Source organism: Canis lupus, chromosome 35 (genome assembly GCF_048164855.1).
Source record: "Canis lupus baileyi chromosome 35, mCanLup2.hap1, whole genome shotgun sequence".
Classification (NCBI taxonomy): Eukaryota; Metazoa; Chordata; class Mammalia; order Carnivora; family Canidae; genus Canis; species Canis lupus.
In genome coordinates this window covers 23,485,366-23,505,533 of record NC_132872.1, presented here as the reverse complement: position 1 = coordinate 23,505,533, position 20,168 = coordinate 23,485,366, and the positions used below count along the sequence as shown (strand labels likewise).

At 35.7% G+C, this 20,168-nt stretch overlaps 1 protein-coding gene across 5 annotated transcripts in view; it reads right to left on the bottom strand.

Moving 5' to 3' along the window:
• Positions 1-20,168, bottom strand: part of SENP7 (SUMO specific peptidase 7) — a 139,698-nt gene that overhangs the window by 107,487 nt on the left and 12,043 nt on the right. For all 5 annotated transcript variants that reach the window (XM_072811835.1, XM_072811838.1, XM_072811836.1 and 2 more), the window contains exons 2-3: positions 18,497-18,549; positions 11,729-11,827 (exon numbers count right to left, since the gene is read on the bottom strand). In XM_072811835.1, the coding sequence (XP_072667936.1) occupies positions 11,729-11,827; positions 18,497-18,549 (152 nt within the window). The remainder of the gene's footprint in view (positions 1-11,728; positions 11,828-18,496; positions 18,550-20,168) is intronic.

Genomic DNA, 20,168 nt, shown 5'->3' with positions numbered 1-20,168 from the left:
AAAAATCTTTGCAAAACACATATCTGATAAAAAGATTGGTATTCAAAATGTACAATGGGCTCCTAAAATTAAAAAATAAGAAAACAACCCAATTTTAAAAAAGGGCCAAAGATCTGAAGGCACATCTCACCAAAGAAGATATACAGCTGGTAAATATACATACGAAAAGAAGCTCAAGAAAATGTCATCAGAGAACTGTAAGTTAAAACAACAAGATGCCACTAGATACCTATTAGAATGGCTAAAACACAAAACACTGACAACACCAAATATCAATTAGGATGTGGAACATCAAGAAATGCCATTAGTTCCTGGTGGGAATATGGTACAATCATTTGGAAGACAGTTTAGCACTTCCTGACAAAACTAAACGTAGCCTTAACATACAATCCGACAATGGCAATCCTTGGTATTTAATGATATAAGTCAGAAACATGTTCACACAAAAACTTGCACATGAATGTTTCCTATGGCTTTATTCAAAACTGCCAAAACTTGGAAGCAACCAAGATATCTTTCAACAGGTGATAGATAAACAAACTGTGCTACATCCACTTAATAGAATATTATCCAACAATAAAAACAAATAATAGTGGGGGAAGCTATGCATGTGGAGGCAAGGGACTTGTGGAAACTGTACTTTCTGTTCACTTTTGCTGAAAATCTAAGACTACTCTAAAAAACAGTCCTTTGTAAAAAAAAAAAAAAAAAAACACCTTCTTTAATGGTTTTAAAGATTTATTCATTTATTTTAGATAGAGAGAAAGAGAGAATGCATGCACGCCCATGTGAGTGGGAAGAAAGGGACAGGGAGAGAAGAAGCAGACTCCCTGCTGAGGGAGGAGCCCAATGCAGGGCTTGATCTCAGGACCCTGAGATCATGACCTGAGCCAAAACATGCACCCCTCAAAAAATTTTTTAAAGACATGAGCTATTAAGCCACAAAAAAGACATGAATGAATGTAAAACCATATTGCTAAGTGAAAGAAACAATCTGAAAAGGCTGTATGATACCATGTGACACTATGGAAAAAGCAAAACTGTGGAGATATTAAAAAGATCAGCAGAGCACAAAAGACTTTTTTTCCACAAAAGACTTTTTTAACAGAAATCATTCTGTATCACATTGTAATGATAGATACATGCCATTATACACTTGTCAAAACACAGAATACACTAGACAAAATGTGAACCCTACTGTAAACTATGGACTTCAACTACCAGTAATCTACCAGGGATGGTTCCAGTGCAGGATGACAATGTGGGAGGCTCCTAAAATCACTTCCTCCCACAGACATATCAAATCTACAGTTACATACAGAACAATTCCCTCTGAAAAAATCCAGAAACTAACGGAAACTCCTCTATCACAGGAATGAGAAAAAACATTGAAACATGTAAAAGAAGATAAAATAATCTTGCCATAAACACCACCCCCAGCAAAATGGAACACAACCATGAGAGAAATGACAACTTCCAGCTTCTGCATAAGGTGCAAAGGATTTTGACCCCACATCTGGAACCCTAACCTTTAAGACTATCACCAAAGAGACAGGCTACTAAAACATCTAACTTTAAAATCCAAATGGGGCTTGCTTGCATCCATGAAACTCACAAGGCTATCGCAAACCAAGAGACAGTTCTTAAAAGGTTCACATGGACTCACCACAGCTAATAATCCAGGATCCAGCATAGAGGGTCTACTGAAACTAAAATACACCCAGAAAGAGGTATTTGTCTTAAAAGCTACAGCCTGAGGACAACTTTCTAATTTAACATGCATTTAGAGGCCAACTACAATTCTCTCCAGAGATCATAGAGGCAAGCAGATGCCATCTTTCCATCTCCTTCTACTTCACTTCAGATTGCCACTACCACCTGAAAAGGAGCTTACACACAAGTCTGACATCCCAGCTTCTGCAGCATCTAAGGGATGCCCCTTGATCATGTGGCTGTGGTGGCCAGTGGGACATATGCTCATGGATTCCACAGGAACAGAACAAATAAATAGTTCTTAACACCAGTTGTCCGCCAGGGCACAGCACAGAGGGAGCACACAGAAACACTCATCTACCAATCTTTCCCTAAAAGAGGTATCTTTGCATACTCTTAAAGCTGCTTCCCAGAGATCCAGCTTCCAATCAGCCTTCAAGTGACTGAGATCCACCCTCCTACCCACCTTAGAGACACTGACAGGTCTCGGCACACCCTCAACTATTGGGAGTCACTAATAACACAGAAGTCAGCTTGGACAGTCCCAAGGGTTTGAGAGACAACCAAGAGCTAAGACAGAGTTCAACTCCTACACAAGATCACACCTTCAAGACTAGGAAGTGGCTGTTTCATGTAATGCACAGAAACCAACTAGAGTGGAGGAAAATAAAGCAAAAGAGTACGTTCTAAACAGAAGAACAAGATAAAAATCTCAGTAAAAGACCTTAGTGAAATGGAGATAAGTGTGAATTACCTGATAAATACTTCAAAATAACAGTTATAAAGATGCTCATCATCATCTGGAGAACAGTGCAGGGACAAAGTGAAAGTTTCAAGACAGAGAATATACTAAGTACCAAACGGAAATCACAGAGCTGAAGAATACAATAACAGAAATGAAAACTTCAATAGAGAGATTCAACAGTAGACTAGATAAAGGAGAAGAAAGGATCTGCAAACTCAAAGACAGGGCACTAGAATTCACCCATTTAGAAGACCAAAAAGAAAAAGAAATTAAAAAGAGTGAGGATATACTAAGGGAGTTATGAAACATCAAGTGGAACAATATTCACATTATAGGGGTCCCAGGCGGAGAAGAAAAGAAGTGGTAGAAAATTATCTAAAGAAACAACGGAGAGACATTCAAATCCAGCAAACTCAGAAAGTTCCAAATTAGATGTTTCAAATTAGACCTCCAAAAATATTCACACCAAGACACATTATAATTAAATTGCAAAAAGTTAAACACACAGAGAATCTAAAAAACAACAAGAGAAAAACTTGTTATATACAAGGAAACCCCCTCTCACAAGATCATCAAATTTTTCACCAGAAATTTTGCAGGCCATCGTGGCACTACATATTAAAAGGGCTGAAACAGTAGACCTAAACTACTGGCTGGCTCAGTAGAACATGCAACTCTTGGTCTCAGGGGGTCGAGAGTTTGAGCCCCACCTTGCGGATAGAGATCACTTAAAAACAAATAAACTTAAAAAAAAAAAAAAAGTGTTCATCCAACCAAAAACAAAACCAGCAAAACCATACCAACAAAACCATAAAAGATGTCTTTCAGAACTGAAAGAGAAATAAAAAGTGTGAGACAAGCAGAAGGTAAAGGAGCTCATTACTAGACTACCTTTCTAAGAAATGTCAAATGGACTTCCTTAATCCAAAACAAAAATGTGCTAATTAGTAACAAAACATGAAAGTATGAGCCTCACTAGTAAAGGCAAATACATAAATTCAGCATAATCTAATTGTGGTGGACTAATCACTTCTAAGTATAATATAAAGGCTAAAAGAAAAATGTAAAAAAACTCATAACTGTAACTACAGTAATTCATTAATGGATACAAAAAACAGCAAATTGTGACATCGAAAACAAAATAGAGGAGTGGATAAAAATGTAGAGCTTTAGAATGGGGCAGCCCGGGTGGCTCAGCGGTTTAGTGCCACCTTCAGCCCAGGGTATGATCCTGGAGACCTGGGATCGAGTCCCGCGTCGGGCTCCCTGCATGGAGCCTGCTTCTCCTTCTGCCTGTGTCTCGGTCTCTCTCTCTCTCTCTGTGTCTCTCATGAATAAATAAATAAAATCTTAAAAAAAAAAAAAAGAGCTTTAGAATGAATTCAAGTTTAAGTGGTTATCAACTTAAAATATACTGCTATGAAGATGTGTTTTATGTAAGCCTCGTGGTAAACACAAGGCAAAAATCTGCAGTGGATACACAAAAGATAAAGGGAAAGGTATCAGTATTACTACAGAAAATCAACAAATCCCAGAGGAATAGAGCAAGACGAAAGAAACAAGATAATTAAAAAACAGTCAAAAACCAATTAACACAATGGCAATAGGTCCATATCTATCAACCTTTAAATGTAAATGGAATAAATTCTCTAATCAAAAGACACAGAGTGACTAAATGGATTAAAAATAAACCAACTATATACTGCCTATAAGAGACTCAGTTCACCTTTAAAAGCACACATAAGTTTAAAAAGGAGTGGGAACAGATATTCCTTACAAAGGGAAACGAGGGGCGCCTGGTTAGCTCAATTGGTTAAGCTTCTTCTACCTTCTGCTCCGGTCATGAGCTCAGGGTCCTGGGACCAAGCCCGGCATCAAGCTCCTTGCTCAGCAGGGAGTCTGCTTCTCCCTCTCTCTGCTCATGCTCTCTCTATCTTTAAATAAATATATAAAATCTTTTAAAAAGAGAGCAGCCCGGGTGGCTCAGTGGTTTAGCGCCACCTTCAGTCCAGGGCATGATCCTGGAGACCCGGGATTGAGTCCTATGTCAGGCTCCCTGAATGCAGCCTGCTTCTCTCTCTGCCCCTCTCTCTCTCTGTCTCTGTCTCTATGAATAAATAAATAAAATCGGGATCCCTGGGTGGCGCAGCGGTTTGGCGCCTGCCTTTGGCCCAGGGCGCGATCCTGGAGACCTGGGGTCGAATCCCACATCAGGCTCCCGGTGCATAGAGCCTGCTTCTCCCTCTGCCTGTGTCTCTGCCTCTCTCTCTTTCTCTCTCTGTGACTATCATAAATAAATAAAAATTAAAAAAAATAAAAATTTAAAAAAAAATAAAAATAAAAATTTAAAAATAAATAAATAAAATAAATAAATAAATAAATAAAATCTTTAAAAAAAAAAACTTTTAAAAAGAGAGAGAGAAACCAAAAACAAGCTAGGTTAGGTATGTTTAATGAGACAAAATACACTTTAAAACAGAAAGTGCAGTAATTGCCGAAGTAGGTCATTACAGAATAATAAAGGGGTCAATCCAACAAGATAAAATATTCACAAATATTTATGAATCCAATATCGGAACATCTAAATATGTAAAATAAATATTTACAGATCTAAAGAGAGAAATAAACAACAATACATTAATAGTAGATACTTCAATACCCTACTTGAACCAATGGATAGCTCATCCAGACAGAAAATCAAGATGATTGATATCCTACCAAGCATCTTTTCCAAAAACAAAGGTATAAAACTACATATCAACCACCAAAAGAACACTGAAAAACTCACAAATATGTGGAGATTAAACAATATGCTCCTGAATAATCAAAGAAATAAAAATAAAAATAAAAAAATATCGAGATATATGAAAACGGCAACATATAAAAAACTTGTGAGATGCACCAAAAGCAGTACTAAGAGAAAAACTCATAGCAATAGACATTCTACATTAAGAAACAAAAAGATCTCAAATATCACTTTGCACTTCAAGAATTACAAAAAGTAAAAACTAAGCCTGTAAGTTACTGGAATGAAGGAAATAAAGATCAGAGTGGAAATTGATAGTAAAGAGACAACAGAAAGGATTAATGAAAACTGGTATTTTGAAAAGATAAACAAAATTGAGAAATCTTTAACTAGACTCACCAAGAAAAAAAAGAATTCAATAAATAAAACCAGAAATGAAAGAAGAGACATTATTAATATCACCAAACAACAAAAAATCGTAACAGGCTACTATGAAAAATTAATTACACAACACCACTCTGGACAACCTATAAGAAATAGGTAAATTCCTAGAAACATAACCTACCAAGAATGAATCATGAACAAATAAACTTATTTTACAAGGCCTTCAATACTCTAATACCAAAATCTGACAAGGGTATTCAAGAAAATTACAGACCTGTATCTCTGATGAAAATAGATATAAAAATCCTCAATAAAATATTAGCAAATCCAATTCAAAAATACAAAAGAATCATACACCATGATCAAATAGGATTTATTCCAGGGATTCAAGGAAGGTTCAACATCCACAAATCAATGTGACACACCATATTAACAAAATAAATGTAAAACATATGATCATCTCAACAGATGCAGAAAAAAGCATCTAACAAAATTCAACTTCCATTCATAATAAAAACCCTCAACAAAATATATGAGGAATGTACCTAAATATATAAAGATCATATATCACAAGCCCACAGCGCCTATCTCACTCAGTAGTGAAAAGCTGGAAATTTTTCCTCTAAAATCAGGAAGAAGGGGCACCTGGGTGGCTCAGTGGTTGAGCGACTACCTTCAGCTCAGGACATAATCCTGGGGTCTAGGATCAAGTCCCACATCAGGCTTCCCAGAAGTAGCCTGCTTCTCCCTCTGCCTACGTCTCTACCTTCTCTCTGCTTTCTCTCTGTGTCTCTCATAAATAAATAAAGAAAATCTTAAAAAAAAAAAAAAAAAAAAAGGAAAAGCTTAAAGACTCCACCAAAAACTTAGAGCTAATCAACAATTTCAGTAAAGTTGCAGGATACAAAAATCAATGTCATTTCCATATACTAACAACAAACTATCAGAAATATTAAGAAAACACTCCCATATACAACCCCAACAACAACAAAAATAAAACACTAGGAATAAATTCAACCAAGAAGATGAAAGTCTGGTACACTGAAAACTTTAAGACACTGACAAAAGAAATTGAAAAAGACATAAATAAATGAAAAACCAGTCTGTGCTCATAGATTAGAGGAATATTGATAAAATGTTGACAGTACTCAACATAATCTACAAATTCAATGCAAACCCTATCAACATTCCAGCATTTTTCACAGAAATAGAATAATCCTAAAATTTGTATGCAACAAAAGAGTCTAAATACTCAAAGCAATCTTAAGAAGGAAAAAAATCAGAGGCATCATACTTCCTCATTTGAAACTATATTATTACATGGGCGCCTGAGCGGCTCAATCAGTTAAGCTACTGCCTTTGGCTCAGGTCTTGATCTCAGGGTCCTAGGATCAAGCCCCACATCAGGCTCCCTGCTCAGTGGGAAGCTCAGTGCTTCTCCCTTTCCCTCTGCCTGCCACTCCCCCTGCTTGTGCACTATCTCCCTCTCTCTCACTCTCTGCGTCAAATAAAGAAATATTTTTTTCTTTAAAGATTTATTTATTTATTTATTCATGATAGACACAGAGAGAGAGAGAGGCAGAGACACAGGCAGAGGGAGAAGCAGGCTCCATGCACCGGGAGCCCGACGCAGGACTCGATCCCGGGACTCCAGGATCGCGCCCTGGGCCAAAGGCAGGCGCCAAACTGCTGAACCACCCAGGGATCCCCCAAGAAATATTAAAAAAACAAAAACAAAAACAAAAAAAATATTACAAAGCTATAGTAATCAAAACTGTATGGCATAGGAATAAAAACAGACATAAAGATAAATGGAACAGAACAGAGCCCAGAAATAAACCCCTGCATTTATGTTCAATTAATAAATAAAAGGAGCCAAAAACATACAATGAAGAAAGAATACTCTCTTCAGTAAATGGTGCTGGGAAAGTGGACAGCCATATACAAAATCATGAAATTGGACCACTCTCTTTACACCATATACAAAAATCAACTCAAATGGATTAAAGACTTCAACATAAGACCTGAAACCATAAAACTCCTAGAAGATGGTAAGTTCCTTGACACTGGTCTTAGCAATGATTTTTTTGACACACAGAAAAAAAATCACATAATTTTTTTGTGTCAAAAAAATCTGACAGATTTTGACACATAAGCAAAGGCAACAAAGACAGAAACAAGTTAAGTGCAAAGAAATCTAACTTAAAAGCTTCTGTATAGCGGGGGATCCCTCGGTGGCTCAGCGGTTTGGTGCCTGCCTTCGGCCCAGGGCGTGATCCTGGTGTCCCTGGATCAAGTCCCATGTCAGGCTCCCTGCATGGAGCCTGCTTCTCCCTCTGCCCTTGTCTCTGCCTCCCTCTATCTCTGTGTCTCTCATGAATGAATGAATAAAACCTTTTATAAATAAATATTAATTAATTAATTAACTTTTAAAAAGGGTGTATGGGGAGTGCCTGGCTGATTCAGTCAGTAGAGCATGGGACTCTTGAACTCAGGGTTGTAAGTTCGAGTCCCACCTTGAGTGTAGAGATTACTTTAAAAAAATAAAATATTAAAAAAAAAAAAAAGGAGGGGTGTGTGGGCAAAACAATTAAGCAAAATACTGGTATAGCCTCAAACTCTATAAACTATGAAGCTTACTTCGCAAATACTGTATAGTCTAGGGCAACAAGAGCATAGCAATGCTGATACATGTTCCCCCCCCCAACTTTTTTTTTTAAGATTTTATTTATTTATTCATGAGAGACCCAGAGAGAGAAGCAGAGACCAGGCAGAGGGAGAAGCAGGCTCCACGCAAAGAGCCCAATGTGGGACTTGATCCCGGGACTCTAGGATCACGCCCTGGGCCGAAGGCAGGTGCTAAACCACTGAGCCACCCAGGGATCCCCAAGTTCCACTTTTAAATCTCAAATAGGACACACATTTCCAAAAATTTAAGTATCATTACCTTAAGAAAACATCCAACTAGAGTGGGAAACTAGTCATGGGAAAAGAAAATATGCCTCTGAAGAGGCCTTGTTTTATTCAGCAGGTTAGAGAGAAAAGAAGAAGAATATAAGTGGCTAGCTTCTCAGGAAAAGGAAACTACTGAAATCAAGAGTTAAAGAAAAGAGAGAAGATAAAAGATTATAACACAATGACTTTAAACATCTAACGAGCTGTCAGGTAATCCACATTTGCCTCTTGAAGACCAAAAACTAAAGGAAGATATGTATAATCCAAGGGTAAAGAAAAAAACACATTTAGTGAGATACAGCTTAAGAAAAAAAAAAAAAAAAGCCTATGTCTACTTCCAAGAAACTGTTTTTGTGTGTTTTAAATTACATATGTTATAATGTTTATTCCACAATAAATTCAATATCCTAAAACAGAATACATATAAACAATGTGATTAAATTTTCTTAAAATCTTTTTATCTTCCTCTTAAACTAGCAACAATTTTACTGTGTGATAATATCCAGTGCCAGTAAGTTTCTAGAAAAATGGGACCTCTTACTGGTGGCAATATAAATTGGTGCACATTTTCTGTGAGACAATTTTGCCATGTTTATTAAAATACATAAATTCAGGACAGTCCCGGTGGCGCAGCGGTTTGGCGCCGCCTGCAGCCCAGGGTGTGATCCTGGAGACCCAGGATCGAGTCCCACCTCAGGCTCCTTGCATGGAGCCTGCTTCTCCCTCTGCCTGTGTCTCTGCCTCTCTCTCTCATTCTCTCTCTCTCTCTCTGTGTGTGTGTGTCTCTCATGAATAAATAAATAAAATCTTTAAAAAAAATACATAAATTCCCTTCAATCTAATAACTCTGCTCAAAAATGGTTCTCCACATACAAAAAAATGATGTTAGAAAAAAAAAAGAAAATGATGTTCACTGCAGCATCATTTCCATTCGCAAAACTCTGGAAACAACTTGACTAATACCAGTGCACTAAGTAAATTATGTACAGTGACAGATGGTAGCTATACTTGTGAGGACAGCATAACATAAAGAGAAGCTGAATCACTAGGTAGTATACTTGAAACTAATATAATATCATGTGTCAATTATACTAAAAAATTATGGCATATATTTTTAATTATGGTATATTTTAAATTTTTTGAGTATTACAAAGCCAACAAAAATAAATAAAAGATTAAAATGTGTCAAAAAAGAAAAAAAATTAGACTCTATTAAATGACAAAAAAGCACAGAACAGTATATATATAATTTCTGTTCTGTAACAATCAAAAAATATTATTTATGTAAGCATATGTGTTCTTGAAAGGAATGAAAAAAAACTATTAAAAGTGGTTGCCTTAGGAAAAAGGAACAGAGAAGGATTGTTTCACCTGTACCTTTCTATACACCCCAAATTTTCTAACTTTATGCAATTTTTTTTCTTTTTATGTCAGCAGAAGTCATCTTGTCTCATTATTTCCCTTTTTTGTACCTTTTAAAAAAAACAAATATATTATTTTATAGTTAAAATTTTAAATGAAGTTAAAGAAACTAATAACAAGTCTTTTCCTCTGAGAACAAGTTGTAATAAATGGCTAATTTTTTCTTGTCTATAACCTAAAAACATATTCAACATGACTTAAAATTTGTCATCCTAAAATGCTACACTTATGAATTGAATTGTACTTCCGCCTGTCAATTTCATAGGTTAAAGTCCTCACCATCATTATGACTATATGTGGAGATCAGGCCTTTACAAAGGTACTTAAGTTTAAACAAGATCATAAGGGGAGGGACCTATCCAAGGGAAGCACACCAGGGATGTGGGTAAACAGATAAAAAGGTCATAGGAAAACACAGCAAGAAGATAACCATACATAAGCTAAGGAGAAAGGCCTTAGAGAAACCAACCCTACTGGCACCTCGATCTTGGGACTTCAGCCTCCAGAACTGTTAGAAAATAAATTTCTGTTGTTTAATCCACCTGTGGTATTTTGTTATGTTAGCCCTTGCAGACTAATACAGGCTCAAATGGATAAACTGGAAAATCTGAGAAAGCTTCTGTTTTTAAAATTGCTGTGAGTTGTACCAGGCACAAGGAAAAAAATAATACTTAGAATATGCCATCTTGGGATCCCTGGGGTGGCGCAGCGGTTTAGCGCCTGTCTTTGGCCCAGGGCGCAATCCTGGAGACCAGGGATCGAATCCCACATCGGGCTCCCGGTGCATGAAGCCTGCTCCTCCCTCTGCCTGTGTCTCTGCCTCTCTCTCTCTCTCTATCATAAATAAATTTTTTTTTAAAATTAAAAAAAAAAAAAAGAATATGCCATCTTAGGGTGTTTGGGTGATTCAGTCAGTGAAGTATCTGCCTTCAGCTTAGATCATGATCCTGGGATCCCGGAATCGAGTCCCACATCAAGCTCCCTGTTCTGCAAGGAGCCTGCTTCTCCCTCTCCTCTGCCTGCCACTCTCCCTGCCCGTGCTCTCTCCTTCTCTCATATAAATAAATAAAATCTTTTTAAAAAGTGCCATGTTAAATCTTATTCATGAAAGCTCTGTAATAATATTTAATAGTGATAACATTAAAGTCCAGATTTATAATTAGAATATCTTTTAAAGTATAGTTGTGTCACCTTTTAGTATAAACCCTCTCAAATTTATAAAACGAGAGCAAAAAAAAAAAACAAAAAAACAAAAACGAGAGCAAAAGAGTAAATGATTATAATAAGTTTAATATTCTCGTAAATTTAAAAGATCTTTTACAGGGCAGCCCGGGTGGCTCAGTGGTTTAGCACCGCCTTCAGCCAGGGGTGTGATCCTGGAGACCCGGGAACGAGTCCCATGTCAGGCTCCCTGCATGGAGCCTGCTTCTTCCTCTGCCTGTGTCTCTGCCTCTCTCTCTGTGTGTGTCTCTCATGAATAAATAAATCTTTTAAAAATATAAAAAAATAAAAGATCCTTTACAATAATGAAATTTAAATGTCAAGGAAACAATCATGCAAAATGAGGTATACTAAAACAAAAGGAGACCCTAACCTCAAAGCATCACTTTAACAAACACCAAAAATAAACTAATTAAAAACCTGCAAATAACACAAAAAAATCCAAACAAGGATATGTAAGTAAACGAAAATTTTCTTTTATCAAAATATTTTAAACACACCAAGCAACACTATGTACTTAAAAGAAATTAGTTTTTATTTACCCCCTGCAAAGGGAGATCCCAGTGTTCTGAGCTTCTGAGTTTGGACAGTGGTGACTGAACATGAACATCTTCTGGTTTTGCATTTAGCATCTTTGTTATCTGAAATCAGAAAAAGAAAATAATCAGTTTAACTGAAATATAAATATGAATCAACTAACAGAACCATTATATTAACCTGCATTAATATTTTGCTATTAGTGCTTTGGGTTTTTTGGTTTCTTTTAAATAAGCTCTACACCTAACGTGAGGCTTGAACTCCTGATCTGCAGATCAAGAGTCGCAGGCTCTAATGATTGGCCAACCACATGTCCCATTTTGCAATTATTTTTAAAGAGTCTTAAGTTGAGTGCTTAATTCACAGGCAGCTAAATATAATCTTATTTTAAAAACCTCTCATTCGGGATGCCTGGGTGGCTCAATGGTTGAGCATTTGCCTTCAGCTCAGTGCGTGATCCCAGGGCCTGAGGATGGAGTTCCGCATCAGGCTCCTTGCTTCTCCCTCTGTCTAGGTCTCTTGCCTTCTCTCCGTGTCTCTCATAAATAAATAGATAAAATATTTTTAAAAATTAAAATAAAATAAATAAAAACCTCTCATTCAATATTAAGGTAGATATATTATCACAATAGACTCCTAGCTATTCTCTTACAGTCTCTACCTCTTCTAATCTTTCAAACTCCATCCCCAGAGTTCTCTATTACACAAATCTAATTACGGCTACCACATTTAACATAAAACAATGGCACCCACTACTCACAGATAAAATTCATAACAATATGGGCTTTTACCCATACATCACAAACTCTACACCCCAACCACACCATTTAACTCAATTCAGTAGGGAATCTGTTTCTCTCTCCAGCTTGCCCTGCCCCTCCCTCTACTCCTGCAAGTGCAAGCATAGCTCTCTTTCAAACAAATAAAATCTTAAAAAAATCTAAAAAAAAAACCTTGAAGGATAGCACCTAAGATTTATTTTTATTTTCTTTTAAGATTTTACTTATTTATTCATGAGAGACACAGAGACAGAGAGAGGCAGAGACACAGGCAGAGGGAGAAGCAGGCTCCATGCAGGGAGCCCCACATGGGACCCATCCTGGGTCTCCAGGATCAAACCTGAGCTGAAGGCGGCGCTAAACCGCTGAGCCACCTCGGCTGCCCAGCACCTAAGATTTAGAAAAAGAGTTGGTTATGCTTGTTAAGTATTCTGAAAAATTAGTTTCTTATAAAATGCTGCTGATGTTTTCTGTGGAAGATTTTATAATCCTTTTTCATGGTAATCAGTTTGCAATCACTTTACTTATGAATGGCTTAGACTCAGTGTCATTGAATTATTTACCTTAATAAATATTCATGCATACTTCCATTAGGATGGACACAAAATGTAATATACCTTATTTTCAAAAAGGGCAGTTCTCTATTCCCTCCAAAGTATAGACACATGAAATCTGGATGTTTATTAAAATTCTGTACACTAGCATCAAAAGCTTTGAAAATCAAAGTACATATAAATATTTATGAACAGGGATATAGACTCCATATTATTTTTAATATAGAAAAACCAGAAACAATAATAAAAGGATAATTAAACAAAACTATGGCAAAACTAAACCAAATGAAATACTATTAAATTGTTATTAAATAACATGTTCCAGAAGATTAATGATACTAAGAAATTATTTCAGGGGCAGCTGACTGGCTCAGTCAGAAGAGCATGCAATTCTTGATCTCAGGGTCATGAGTCTGAGCCCCACACTGAGTATGGAGATTACTAAAAAAATTAATAAAAAAAAAAGAAATTATTTCGAACATAAGTATAAAAGAAAAACACATACAGAATGATCTTTCTTTCACAAGACAAAAAATCCATAAGTAAAAATAATATATGAAAAGTTATACATAAAAATGTTATTTAACAGTGATTACCTCTAGGGAGATAAGAGGTGATTTTTATTTTCATTTTTGTGTTTTCCTAGTCTCCAAATGTTTTATTTTATTTAATAGAAATATAATGCAATTATTAAAAGCAAGGGGAAAAATATTAACAATTAAACCTCCAGAAAAACCTCTCCTGTAGCTTCCTGATTAATAAATTACAGATTTAAATCTCTCACTGTAATATTATATATGAGTATAGGACAAGCAGACTTCAAGTACAATTAACTACTGTCAATTTTTTTCTGCACTCTTTTTTCTTAATGATTAACTGATTTAAAAAAAATAATGTAAGCCTTTTTGCCACAATCTGACCTATTCTTAGACAAATTGTAATCATGGTCTCAGTTGCGTACAATCAACAAAGTTTCTAAGCTATTCACGATTCTGCAAAGCCTATATTATAACTCCATTTACAAGAATCAGAATGGATTCCTAATACTCTCAAGTATTTTCAACAGTCTTCAAATAGAGTCAAGTTTAACCTTTTAAGGCAAAAATGGGTTGGTTCTAAATCCCCTTCAAGTTATACTTTAAAAACATCATCAGAACTCTAATAACTTCCAAAACAACAAGCTCAAGAATATTTATTTCCTAATATTCAAATGTAATACTAAACAAGCCCTTCAACCGACCAAGTCATGCAGCTACTTTTAGATTCACTTTGTACCTAATTCATTATAGTATAGCCTTCAAAAAGAGAATGCTATCGAAAGCAGATAATCTAGGGGCGTGGGGAATGCTGGAATCCAGACAAGTTAGATATACTAACATGCTCTTTAAATTGTTTAGGCAGAAATGACTTCTGCCATGTTCATAATAGAAAACCTCAGACTCTTAATTACTTGTTAGATACTGCATCAATACAAAGCTATTATTTAAGGAAAATTAGAAGTCTGCCCAAAGGAATGACCATGACTTACAAAGAAGAATAAAAGTCATATTTTTTCAATATTCAGAATAGAGTAGCAACTTCTTCATGTATAAATTCAAAAACTATGTATCTCCCCATTAGCAGAATTCAAAGTATTCACCTCTATTAAGAGATCAGTCTTGGAATTAACATATATTCAGCTCCTATCAAAAGGCCAGGAATAATGCAGTAGATAATTATATTCCCAAGATTTAGCTACAAGGATTAAAAACAACTCAAGGGGTGCCGGGCTGGTTCAGTCACTAGAGCATGTGACTCTTGATCTCAGAGTCATGAGTTCGAGCCCCACATTAGACACAGAGTTTACTTAAGAAAAAAAACCAAAACTCAAAAATATCATAAGATATTGATTAAATTGGGGCAGCCCAGGTGGTTCAGTGGTTTAGCGATGCCTTCAGCCCAGGGCGTGATCCTGGAGACCCGGGATTGAGTCCCATGTCGGGCTCCCTGCGTGGGGCCTGCTTCTCCCTCTGCCTGTGTCTCTGCCTCTCTCTGTCTCTGTGTCTCTCATGAATAAATAAATAAATAAATAATCTTTATAAAAAAAGAGAAGATATTGGTTAAATTAACTGTCATACACACACATAACTGAATACATTGTAGTCATTAAAAATGTCTGCCACTGTTTCCCTGGTACTTATACCTAGTATAGCGTCCAATACATGTTGAGTACTCAGTAAATATCTACTCAGCGATGCTTTTTAAATTTGATTTCAGAAAATGATGTCATAATATAAAGTTAAATAGAAAAAGCAAATTATAAAACAGTATTCTGTGGTTTTCTATTTTTCAATATTTAAATATGTTTATTATACATGGATATACAGATGGAAAAACAGAAAAATATACATCCAAGCATTAATCTTTGTTCTGTCTGGGTGGTCTCGTTTTTCCTCAACTCAATTTTCTAATTTCTCTACAACAAACTGATACTGCTTTAGGAATATTTTTGAAATACTTTAAACTCAAAATGTAGCAGTGTCTCATCCCTATATCCATCAAACTCTAATCCTTTCAGTATTTCCCTAGCTGCCTTGAAAGAAAAAGCAGTAATATAAACTACTAACAGGGCAGCTCTGGTGGCTCAGCGGTTTAGCGCTGCCTTCAGCCCAGGGTGTGATCCGGGGGTCCCTGGATCGAGTCCCACATCAGGCTCCCTGCATGGAGCCTGCTTCTCCCTCTGCCTGTGTCTCTCTCTCTCTGTATGTCTCTTATAAATAAATAAAATCTTTAAAAAATAAATAAATAAAAAATAAACTACTAACAATTTAGTGTGCTAATTTTGTAAGAAACAGTATATTTGCATAGATTCAAAAAATATTTCTCCCAAGATATTTATTACAAAATGAACTATTTTAAGTAGGCAGTCAAGACTGACATCACCAGTAATAAGACACATCATTACTGTGTACCCCTGACAGGATACACTAAGAAAGGCATATCACGTGATATTCTTCCCAAAAAGCCATTACTTTAGTCTAATCATAAAAAACCTGAGACAGAAGCACCTCCTGGCTCAACATGTGACTCTTGATCTTGGGGCTGTGAGTTTAAGCCCCATGTTGGGTATAGAGATTACTTAAAAATAAAATCTTTTAAAAAAGAAAAAAAAAAGAAAGAAACATGAGACTAACCCAAACTGAGAAATATTCAACAAAATACTGACAAAATCATAGTACTCTAAATATGTCATGATCATGAAAGAATAAAGATGGAAGAACTGTCATAGAATAAAGGAAATTAAGGAGATATGACACCTAAATGCAATGTGAGATCCTGGGATTTAAAAATGACATTAGTTTTTTTTTTTTTTTTTAAGATTTATTTATTTATTTATGATAGACACAGAGAGAGAGAGGCAGAGACAACAGGCAGAGGGAGAGGCAGGCTCCGTGCCAGGAGCCCGACATGGGACTCGATCCCGAGACTCCAGGATTGGGCCAAAGGCAGGCGCTAAACCTCTGAGCCACCCAGGGATCCCCAATGACATTAGTTTAAAAAAAAAAAATCTGAAGGAATCCAAATAATATCTGTAGTTTGAAGTATTGTACCAATGTTAATTTCTTAAATTTTGGTCATTGCACTAGGGGAACTAGGTGAAGAGTAGATGTGAACTCTATACTATTTCTGTAAATCTTCTGTAAACCTAAAGTTACTGGAAAATAAAAGGTTTTAAAAGAATGCTGTCATACATCTAAAAATAAGAGAGAAATTTACTTAATATTAAGAATCTCCAGGGGAGGCGGGGGGGAAAAAAAAAAAAAAAAAGAATCTCTAATAGTGGCCATTCAACTACAAGAAGCAGCAGCCTATGGGGATCCCTGGGTGGCTCAGCGGTTTAGTGCCTGCCTTTGGCCCAGGGTGTGATTCTGGAGACCCAGGATCAAGTCCCACATCGGGCTCCCTGCATGGAGCCTGCTTCTCCCTCTGTCTGTGTCTCTGCCTTTCTCTCTTTCTCTCTCTGTCTCTCATGAATAAATAAACAAAATCTTTAAAAAAAAAAAAAAAGCAAAACAGCAGCAGCAGCCTAAAATAGAGCATTTCACTTCACTGGAGGGTATTAAACACAAAAGAAGTAGTTGTCAATACAGAGGTAGTTAAAACTGGGTATGGTAAAATGTTAAGACTTTATTTTTATCCCCCTCATTTATGACACTTGCGCCAAATGCAGAATTTTAAAAGAAACCATCCCCACAAATGTCAAGTAAACCAAGGAAGAAGAGTACCTAAAGCCATGTTTTCTCTTTGGTCTTGTCTGTGTGCTCTTGATTCCCTCTCACAGCCCTCTTTATGATTTCTTCTCTATCTGTGTTCCATGAAATGTACCAAACTAAAGTTTCCTATGCCAAATGAAAAGTCTTCTGTGCATAATTTGGAATGCTTCCCAAAAAAGCATCTAACAAATTATTATAATGTATATCAGGGTACTATTGTGTTTAAATCACAAAATTTGGGATCCCTGGGTGGCGCAGCGGTTTGGCGCCTGCCTTTGGCCCAGGGCGTGATCCTGGAGACCCAAGATCGAATCCCACGTCAGGTTCCCGGTGCATGGAGCCTGCTTCTCCCTCTGCCTATGTCTCTGCCTCTCTCTCTCTCTCTCCCTGTGTGACTATCATAAATAAATAAAAATTTTTAAAAAATCACAAAATTCTTAAGGAAAAAAAGATTATCTCCTAACAAGAAATTAAAATTTTGAAACACTTCCTACATAGGCAGAAACTTATCTTGGCTTTTTGCTACTCTTGGATTACCCAGAAGAAAAAAGAAAAGAAAGAAAAGAAAAGAAAAGAAAAGAAAAGAAAAGAAAAGAAAAGAAAAGAGAAGAGAAGAGAAGAGAAGAGAAGAGAGAAGAGAGAAGAGAGAAGAGAGAAGAGAGAAGAGAGAAGAGGAAAGGAAAGGAAAGGAAAGGAAAGGAAAGGAAAGGAAAGGAAAGGAAAGGAAAGGAAAGGAAAGAAAGAAAAGAAAAGAAAAGAGAAAAGAAAAGAAAGTTTAATAGGAAATATTTCAAATAGTAATTTTCAGCACATGACTTGAGCACAACTTTTTTTTTTTTTGAGCACAACTTTTCTATAGCTACAGTATCACAGTGAATGAATGTGAGAGATGCTAATATACTCAGTAATGGAAGCAATGCTGGGTTATGTTTTAAATAAAATGTAAAATAAGGCCTAGAAAGTATATGGCTACATCTTACAATGATTTAAACAAGGCAGGTCCCAGAAAGTGTTCTTTATTGGTTAACCTTTGAATTAATTAGGATACACCATTCCCTGCAAAAACACTGATCAGTTAAGGTTTTATATTTTCTTTAAATTTTTATCAAAAAGACAAATGGCAAAATACTTTTAATATTGGTAACTCGAAAGATAATGAACAAATTAAAAGCAAAACTAATGCATACCTTATGTAGTTCAGAAGATGAAGACTTTTTTCTTTTTCCTTCTGTGACAATTTCTACAAAGACACGGTAAAAATTATCATTTAACATCTAAATGAAATAAACAATGTAATAAAATAAATCCTTTACAGCCATCCTTTGTTTTAAATTAACTTCATAGAGTTTGAATTTACACTGATACATTTTATAGAATCTAATGGACTAAACATAAAGATCAAAAAATAATCAGAAGAAAAAAAATAATCAGAAGAGTAGCAAATTCTCACAAAATATCTTCATTAAATAATGTATGATGACAATAGAAAAAGAAGAAAACTTGGCTCTAACAACTAAAGATCCTCTCTGGTAAAAGTCCAATAGATCAAAAAAAAAAAAAAAAAAGTCCAATAGATGTTCAATAAATGCTGGTTGAGCCATATGACCAGATAAATTTTTATAATTGGGGAGTTTGAAGGGGGTAGCAGTGAAGCAAAAGATGAGAGGTATGTTTGGAATATTCTACAAAAACACTTCTAGTTGTACTATTTATTTAGGCATCTCTACAACTAGGAACAATTAAAACTGTCTCCTCATCAACATTTTTCAGACTTCCTGTGGATTTTTCCTTTACGATTCCTTCATTCATTCAACAAATATTTACTGAATGTCTATCACGTGCCTGGCATGTTAGGCAGTGGGGATAGTGTAGTAATAATTAGCAAGTTAAACAGTCTAAGCTTTTTAGGAACTTACAGTTTACTGGAATATATCACAGATTTCATAATAAGAATTAATAGCAGAAACCCACACATATGTAGTCACTTATTTATAAAAACATATCACTACAATTAGGTAAGAGATGATCTTACAGTAAGTAATGGTGAAGCAATCCGATAACCAAAAAGGGTAAATAAACCTTGACCTCTACCTCATGCTATAAACAAAAGTTAATTTTAAATGGGTCACAGATTCAAATGTCAAAGATAAAACAAATAAAGCTTCTAGAATAAAAAGGAGGGGAGTAACTTCACGACCTTAGGATAGGCAAAAATCTCTCAAACAAGACACAATTAATTCTAACCATAAAGGAGAAGATTAATAAACTCAACTTCATTAAAATTCATCAAACTTCATCATAAAGAGAGTAAGAAGGCAAGCCACAGACTCGAAGATTATGTACAGCAATGGTGACAGCTAATAACACTATATAGTACATACATCTGTCAAAGGACTCATACAAGAATATATAAAGAACTACAAAGCAAAGGCAAGATAATCCAATCTTCAAATGGGAAAAAGCCTTGAAATGGGAGTACCTGAGGAGAGAAAGAATACTGACTAGAATAGGATATAAGGAAGCCTTCTGAGATGCTAGAAACATTCTCTATCTTGATTTAGGTGATTGTTACACAAGAGTATCTTTATACAAGTACAAAAAGTCATAAAACTATACTAAAGATATGTGTACAATCCTGTAATATTTCAACTTAAAAATAAAAAAAGCTTTAAAAATAACAATTATAACAAATGGACTATACCTTATTCAAAAATCTACATAGCTGAAATAATTTCTCTAAGTTCATAATACATAGCAGTAATTTCACTAAAGGTATACCTCGGAGATACCACAATAAAGTAATTATCACAATAAAATGAGTCAAGTGAATTTTTTGGTTTCCTAGTGCCTATAAAAGTT